This window comes from Euprymna scolopes, chromosome 32 (genome assembly GCF_053919585.1).
Source record: "Euprymna scolopes isolate OS-2025 chromosome 32, ASM5391958v1, whole genome shotgun sequence".
Lineage (NCBI taxonomy): Eukaryota > Metazoa > Mollusca > Cephalopoda > Sepiida > Sepiolidae > Euprymna > Euprymna scolopes.
Genome location: NC_136513.1, coordinates 36,762,998 through 36,771,048, shown reverse-complemented (window position 1 = coordinate 36,771,048; position 8,051 = coordinate 36,762,998). Strand labels below are relative to the sequence as shown.

General features: G+C 34.8%; 1 protein-coding gene across 2 annotated transcripts in view; it reads left to right on the top strand.

Moving 5' to 3' along the window:
• The first annotated feature begins 7,236 nt into the window (after window positions 1-7,236).
• LOC145256260 (protein phosphatase methylesterase 1-like) overlaps window positions 7,237-8,051 on the top strand; it is a 74,529-nt gene continuing 73,714 nt past the window's right edge. For both annotated transcript variants that reach the window (XM_080114922.1, XM_080114921.1), the window contains exon 1: window positions 7,237-7,474. In XM_080114922.1, the coding sequence (XP_079971048.1) occupies window positions 7,413-7,474 (62 nt within the window). In that variant the 5' untranslated portion in view covers window positions 7,237-7,412. The remainder of the gene's footprint in view (window positions 7,475-8,051) is intronic.

Genomic DNA, 8,051 nt, shown 5'->3' with positions numbered 1-8,051 from the left:
GTTCTGACTGCGCATGTCTGGATTTCACTTAAAAGGAAGTGATGTCGCCAATGTGTGCATGTTTGCGCATGCGCGAGCATGCATGTGTGTGTACGTGGATGTGTATATACGTGCGTGTGTGTGCGTATGTGTGTGCGTACATGTGGGTGTGTGTATTTGAGGAAAAAAAAAAAATGTTCTAACAAGTCTATAGACATCTCCTGTCTTTACAATGCTCAACTTTTGTTCTTGTTAGCTCCTTAGTGGCTTCATGACTTGTCTCAAGCGATTTCCATAAAAAGAATTAAAATTTAATTAAGTGAAAATAAATAACAACTAATAATTAACATTAAACTTAGGTATTAAGTGCAAATAATTATGTTGGCATAGAAATTGTGTTAGTAAAATACATAATGTTTCCACGTTAGGAGAGGATTAATGTGGTTAAATTTTAGACATTAATAATTATCTTTTTCTTGATTTCAAATGCAAATTCGTTTTCCTATTCAATTTAGTGATGTAATTTCACATTTAATAGAAGAGTTTGAATAGAAGTGTGGTGGTCGTCAGGCCTTTTTAGGAACTAACTTCCTCCACAAATAAATAAAAATAAAAAGAAGAAGACTTACATGCAAAACAAACGGAGGTTTATTCACAGAAACCAACCATTAACAAATAAAATATAATTCTCTTTATAATGAGTTCAGAAGTCTTTTTTAAGTGTTCATATAAAAAAAAAAGGAGAATGTCTTTTTTTGTTGAACTGTTCATATGTTAAAACATGTTAAGAGAGGCAATAGGTAATGTTCGCCTGTGAAATTGCATGAAGCGTGCGGAGCGGTGAAAATGGAAGAGTGATAGTAACACGCATGGAACGTCCGAATGAGAATGCAGTTGAGAGAGAGATTTGATGTTTGTGTGTACTTAAATACTATTTGGACCGGCTCCCAGCGAGCTTAACAAGAAAAGTTTAGAAAAATGTCCTTGGAGAAATTCCATTGGACGGAAACATCACATGGGGTGCTCTGTACTACGTCCGCTCGTTTTGAGTCGATTTAATATATAAGGCCAAGCCGGAATTTGCATGGGAGTTATTTTTTATTTTTCATGCGCCAACATAATCATAATCATACTGCGCGCCTAAATTGTATTTATTTTTATAACAATTTTTAATCCGAATATTAACCGTGTCAACTGGCACAGAAGCCATGTAAAAATAATTCAAATTTTTAAACCAGTTAGTTGTATATCTTATATAATTGTGTAGGAACAGAAATTTAAATGCAAGGGAGCTAACTCCAGGAATAAATTTAGTTATCTAACTTGTTTTGCCGTTTTAATGGACTAAATAATTTACCATAGGTAAATCATGAATATTTAATTAATAGGAATGGGCAATTTAATGGCAGAAACTGATAGGGGGACATAGTTTTAAAAGCTGACTTACCGTAATTTTTTGTAGGTTTCTGATTACTTTTTGATTGTATTTGAAAGATTAATGATTATATATATATATATATATATATATATATATATATATATATATATATAGAGAGAGAGAGAGAGAGAGAGAGAGAGAGAGAGGATAAAAATTACTACCAGAACAGTAGTAGAAACTCGCTATGAAGCAAGCGAACAACAGAAGATGTTGTGTTTTGAAAGAAACAGCTTACCTTATAGGCTTGTATATAAAGATGTTTACCAGCTGTTTTCACTTGTGAATTAATCCTTTTCGGATAAAGTTAATGTCAAGAGAGAAAACGTGCCTTTCTAGGACTTTCCTCATCTAAGTTTTGTATAGGATGGTGCTTTTTTCTTTTTTTTTTTGAGGGGGGGTATTTCATTGCATATCTTAGTCTATTTTGTGTTTTTTTTACTCGTAAACTTTATATAGTCATATTTTTTTGGGAGGTATTTCATCTTACAGATAATATTGGATCATCAGGAGAGAATACCACAACTTCTTCTCAATTATATATATATATATATATATATATATATATATATATTGAAATCACTACTATATATCGGATGCAATATAATATGTAATAATCAATAGAAATTGACTCTATAATACTATTTATTAAATCATATATATATATATATATATATATATATATATATATAAATCATATATATATATACACATGTTTCGGTTACCGAATCGTATTAACAATCTAGTAACTTCATCAGACATTACAGAAATGGTCATTATGATTGGAAAAATGATATTAGTAGTAGCACGAAAAAAAAAAAAGAGGGGAAGAAAAGGGAGAAAAAAATATTCTTACAATTATAAGAAAATATATACTATTGAAGTATATATTCTAGAAATTATTATTATCATTAGTAGTAGTTGTAGTAATTGATGTTTTATTGTTTTATTGTTTCCTACATTATATTTTTCTGTTTCAGATTTTTTCATTTCTAGAAAAAAATGATTCTGAACACATTTTTTAAAAAATGTAAGTTTTTTTAATGCACACATCACATCTCATTTCATATTTTTCTGTGGAAAACATAGATGCAATTCATCATCCAGATACCAAAGAGATGATGTTGCCATGGTGATAGACTTGTATCAGTCCCGTTATTGCGATCTATCTTCTGTTATATTATGTGATCCAATGAATTCGTTGCACTTGTGTTCCCTCGACTTCCTACTCCAGACTCACCCGACAAACAGCAAACTCCCACCCCTTCACTGTTGAGGCCCCTAGATGCTGTAAAGCATTCTATTCCAATAGTTTTTTTCTTGCTAGACTTTGGAATTCCCTTCCTCTTTCCTGCTTCCCTGACTGTACTGACATGCAGAAATGTAAATGTGATGCAAACAAACATTTTGCTGCTCAGCTCCCTACTTAGAATGCCCCTATAGGCATAATCCAAATGAATAGCCTTTTATATCCAAGTGGTAATATGGCATTTCTGAGGTTAAGAAGAGTAAAAAAAAAACAAACAAAAAACATGAACTCTCTTGCATAAGTGCAGGCATCACAGATTTGCGTAGCTATGTCGTGGGCGTTTGAAACACAGTGCACATGTATGCCATTCAGATATTTCTGCCCAGTTCTGTTTCGTATGCAAATATGAACAATTTAAAGCAGATGCCAACCTGACAAGACATCAAATCCTTTATGGTTTTTGCAAGAGGCTTTAGCGAGGTCCATTCGTTGTGGTGGTTACTCAGATAGCATCTGTTGGTTGCCTTTTAGATGTCAACCAGTTTTATGCTCTTTGCTCTTTGTATGAGTCGATTTATGTGTAAATTTTAGTTTAACTCTCACTCGATCTTGCAGGGAGATCTCTTCCCTGCTACAAGGCAAAACCAAAGACAAAACTGAAAACTAAAGACCTGAACTCTATTCCTTTTCTCTAATACAAGCTGTACTCTCAACAATTCTGCCAAACTTTTCCACAAAACTTTCCAACCTCATCATGAACAGAAAAATCAATTTTAAAAAACCTCAGACTTAGAACCCCAATTTCCAACATAAACCCCCACTACCAGGTCTCCTTCTTCAACATCATTCCAACCTTCCAGAGATTGAAATCCATTCATGGGAAACCAAACTGATCTGTTATTCCTGTGAAAAACTGGCATTGGCCTAATTGTTTTCTAAGACGATTTCTCAATTAAAGGTTATTCTAACTTAATATCCAAACTTGACCTTCAAGATCACCATGTACATAGAGATGGCTTCCCTTGTGGCAGGGACATCTCCAAAGAAGACCATGAACTGCCCTACACTTCCGAATAGTACTTATTCACAGCACCACTTTCATATTTGCTCTATATTGTTTTCCATAAGGATTGAGTCACTACCTTTGAGAGTATCGCTGCCAAAATTGATCATATACTGTCTGCTTATCCTTAACATCTATTTTGCCTCAGCTTCTCTTGGCCCTCTGTCAAGCTTGGGATAGCTATCTCAACTCACGCATACACAGTCATAAGTATATGCACACTGCTGAAGTCCTACTTAACTAATATTCCTGGTGAACCAAGTGCAAAAGAGATCCAGACAATTGCACTTAAGGGAACAACGAGGATACTAAAAAGAGCTCTCGGTTGGTTTCAATAAACAGCAGGGCAATGTTGGCAGCTGGTTTGGCTGCCCCATACCCAGTGTTACAATCTTCAAAGGAAGAAAAAAAAGAAAAAATACAAACGATATATGACTCATTATCCTTTTCATTATCGTCTGCTCATTAAAAATAAAAGTATAAACTTATTCATTTAGAAGATTCCTAACATTTCTCACCGAACCTATTACAATAAAAATAAATGAACATCGATTCTTATTAATGCCCTTTAATCAAATATAATTTATGTAATTGATTGGGAAAGTTTTGATAATGATTTTTCAGACTCGTGGATGATTCACGACCCTTAAATTATCAGTTCAAACTTCTTCGCCAATGAAGTACAAGAATCACATAGTAATAAGAATTACGGGTGCATGTTCGGATTAAGAACAAAAATCGAAAATTGTGAAATTTATGTTGCAATTATTAACACACTAGCATGGGTGCCCGGTGTTGCCTGGGTGTTTGGAGGTGTGTGTTGAGCAAAAGAAAAAAAAAAGTGGTAGTAGGAAGGCAGGCTCAAACTCGTACCTCGAAGGAGGAAAAGAACATTTGTAGACATTTATGCTGACGACACTACCATTTATGGTAGCACATCTAAGACAGTAAACGACCAAGTTCTCTCCAATTCTCTCTCCTCTGATCTTGAGCACGTAGTACAATGGGGTAAGGAGTGGCTGGTTACTTTTAATGCATCTAAAACCAAGCTTCTCTCTTTACATCATCAACATTCTGATCCACATCTGGCATCAATTGAAATGAATGGCTCTCGTCTTCAGGAGGCCTCAAGTTTTGACAAGCTTCTTGGCTTGACCATTACTCCTGATCTTAAATGGAACAAGTACATCAAATCTGTTGCCAAGGCCGGTAGATATCTCACTGCTGATGCTATTCTCTATCTATATAAGAGCCAGGTACGTCCAAGGATGAAATACTGTTGCCACATCTGGGCAGGAGCTGCTAGAAAGGACTTGTCCTGTCTTGATAGAGTTCAAAATAGACTTCGTAGCCTCGTAGGAGATATCCTTTTCTCTTCCTTGCAACCTCTATCTCACAGAAGAGATGTTGCGAGTTTGTCTCTGATGTATCGTTATTTTCATGGAAAGTGTTCAACTGAGCTTCAATCTATGGTCCCCCCTCGCCAAACTTTCACAAGAAACACTCGTCTAGCTGAAAACACTCAATAATTCCCCCCACTCTTTATCTGTGCCTAAACCTAAACGTAGATTCGATGAACAAAGCTTCTTTCTTAGAACTGCACGCCTGTGGAATTGTCTTCCGTTTTCCTGCTTTCCGGCTGACTACAATATGGTTGTCTTCAAGTCTAACGTAAATAAGTTCTTGATGAGCCGTTCCATATAAGTTATCAAATTTTCCAAATTTTCATTACTAATGATTACTATATTGTCCAATTTCTACTGTACACTCTTTAACCCTTATCTTTGAGTGGCCTCTTCGCCTTGATAATGTGGTGATGCTTATGTAAAAAAAAAAAAAAACGAACATGGAAAAAAGTGATATCTTTGCTGTTACGACCACTGCCAAAGTGGAAGTGACGTATGTTTAAATTAAGGCTAGACAATTGAAAAGAGGGGATGACTTTTGAAAATATCGGCAGAAAAAGAAAACCCTCCCTGTAGAAAAGTGCCCAGTTGAGGGTGAAGAAATTAATGTTTTTAGCCAACTTTTTGGTATTTGTCGTCTGAAGGGTCGAGCTTCAAAACGATACTGATCTTGTGAAAATCCGTCGCTTAAATCAAGTTATTAAGTTAGATTCATGTCCAAGGAACCTATATCTAAAATTTCAAGTGTTTAGAGCCAAAATTGGCAGAGGAGTTTGGTAGAGTTCTCAAAGGTCGAATTGGTGAACTTTGACCCCTTAACACCCAAATTTCTGGCCGAAAACTGATTACAAAGATTTTCCCAAATCTCAATACCCTGTATATCAATTTTCGATTCTGTAGACTGAAATTGAGTTATTGTGTAGGGAAATGTACACAAACAGACAGACAGACACTTTCACTTTTATATATAGATTTGTGCTGTCACTCACTCACACGCACATACACTCGCGCGCAAATAAACGAACGTTCACTGATTTTAATTTCCCCATGCATTTACACAAAAATAAGTTTTAGTAGCAACGACATAATTTCAAATACGTCCACATGCTTTTCTCACAACAACAAAAGCAAAATGGACATATTTCTGGCGGACGTAGGCGAAGGCAATACCATGTGACAATATCGACCAATGAGAAATTTTAGAAGATTGTTTTTTAACGCTTTCCCAAACCAAATATCAGCAGCAGCAACCTTGTGCTGGAATCCGATTCAAAAAATATTTCAACGCAACAAACATTCTTTCTCTCCCTTTTTCGCTCCAACTTGACATGAGAACATGTCTCTTGTTTTCATCTCATTGTTGTTTTCAAATCTGTTGAAACCATAGTTTCACACGCCACGCGGGCATCCAAAAAACTAAACTTATGCACACACGCACCCATTCCGTACATTTTCTATAAGAATTACTAACAACAACGGACTACTTTCCTTATGGGACTTTTGAATAAGGCGAACTTCACCAGTTAAAACAAAAACCTTGAAATAAGGACATTATTTTCACAAAAGACTTTCACCTTTCAATCTTATTATTGTAACGAAGGACTTTCGTCTACCATGATCTTTTAATCTCAATAATTTCACAAAGGATTTTCACCTAATTTGAATATTTTAACCTCAATGATTTCATAAGAACTCTTACCGATCAGACTTTGCTTCTTCATCTTGTTATTTTGTTGAAAAATAAATGCGGCGCATTTTAAACGAGAAGGTGTCATCTTGTTTTATTTCTTTTATTATTATTATTATTTTGTTGGGGCAGAGTGTTATGTTACGACTTTCATGATCTGCCATTATTATTTTTAAAAAAATGAAACTTAAGCAAGGGAAGTAACTCATAGTTTAGAATGTTAATGACGCAGAATTTAAAATAAAGATATGAAATAAATAACAAAATGGACATATATGCATATTTTGTAAGGTAATTGTTGAACTTTATTTTATAAAAATAACTGGTTGAGTAAATAAATACGAAACTTTCGGTTCGGTAAATGTATGTTAAATGCTAGCTCTATTATAATATTACGGAAAGAAAAATACGAAACTTGCGATGCTTGGTAAATGTTAGCTCTGCGTTAGTGCGATCATCATTATCAAAACAAAATGTCTGCTCTTTTTTCTTCTCTGTAAAAAAAAAAAAAAATTTTTTTTTCAAAAATAGATTTTTTTTTTGTTTTCCTAAAAATTACAAAAGATAATCCGATAACTTTATTGATTGGAATAATGAGGAAACAAGTTCTGACAGGACGGATCCCTCACATGCCCCCGCCAGCACCTTCGTCTGGGTATGTTAGAACGTTAAAAACGCACACACATTTTTTAAGATTAAAATAATATTATTTATTTATATTTTTTTTAGTATTTAAATTTGTACTTTTTAGGGTGAAAGTGCACTGAAGCAGAAGCACCACCCGAAGACAGTCAATGAGCACTGGTTGTCCAACCTGCAAAGGGTGTTTATTCCGAAAGCCGTTCTTAACATGAGGATGTTGGGGGGAGTGTTTATTCCGAAAGGCATTTTGGTAAATTGGTATTACCGGTAAATTTTTACGACGTACCCTAGCGTATTATAAACACTCAACCTTCTCATGTTAAAAACGGCTTTCGAAATACACCCCCTCCCCATCTCGAAAGCCGTTCTTAACGTGGGGAGGTTTGGGGTGTTTATACTACGCTAGGGCAGGTCGTAAAAAAAATACCGGCATTTTCTTATTTTCAATCTCCCCGTCATCAGCTTCTTAAAAGAAAGTCTTCGGGTGGTACCTGGTTAGTGCAAGTGCACTTTCACCAATTTTAGAAAGCATTTTATCAGATTTTTATACAAAAATAAATAAATACGAATTATTTTAAAATTTGTTCACT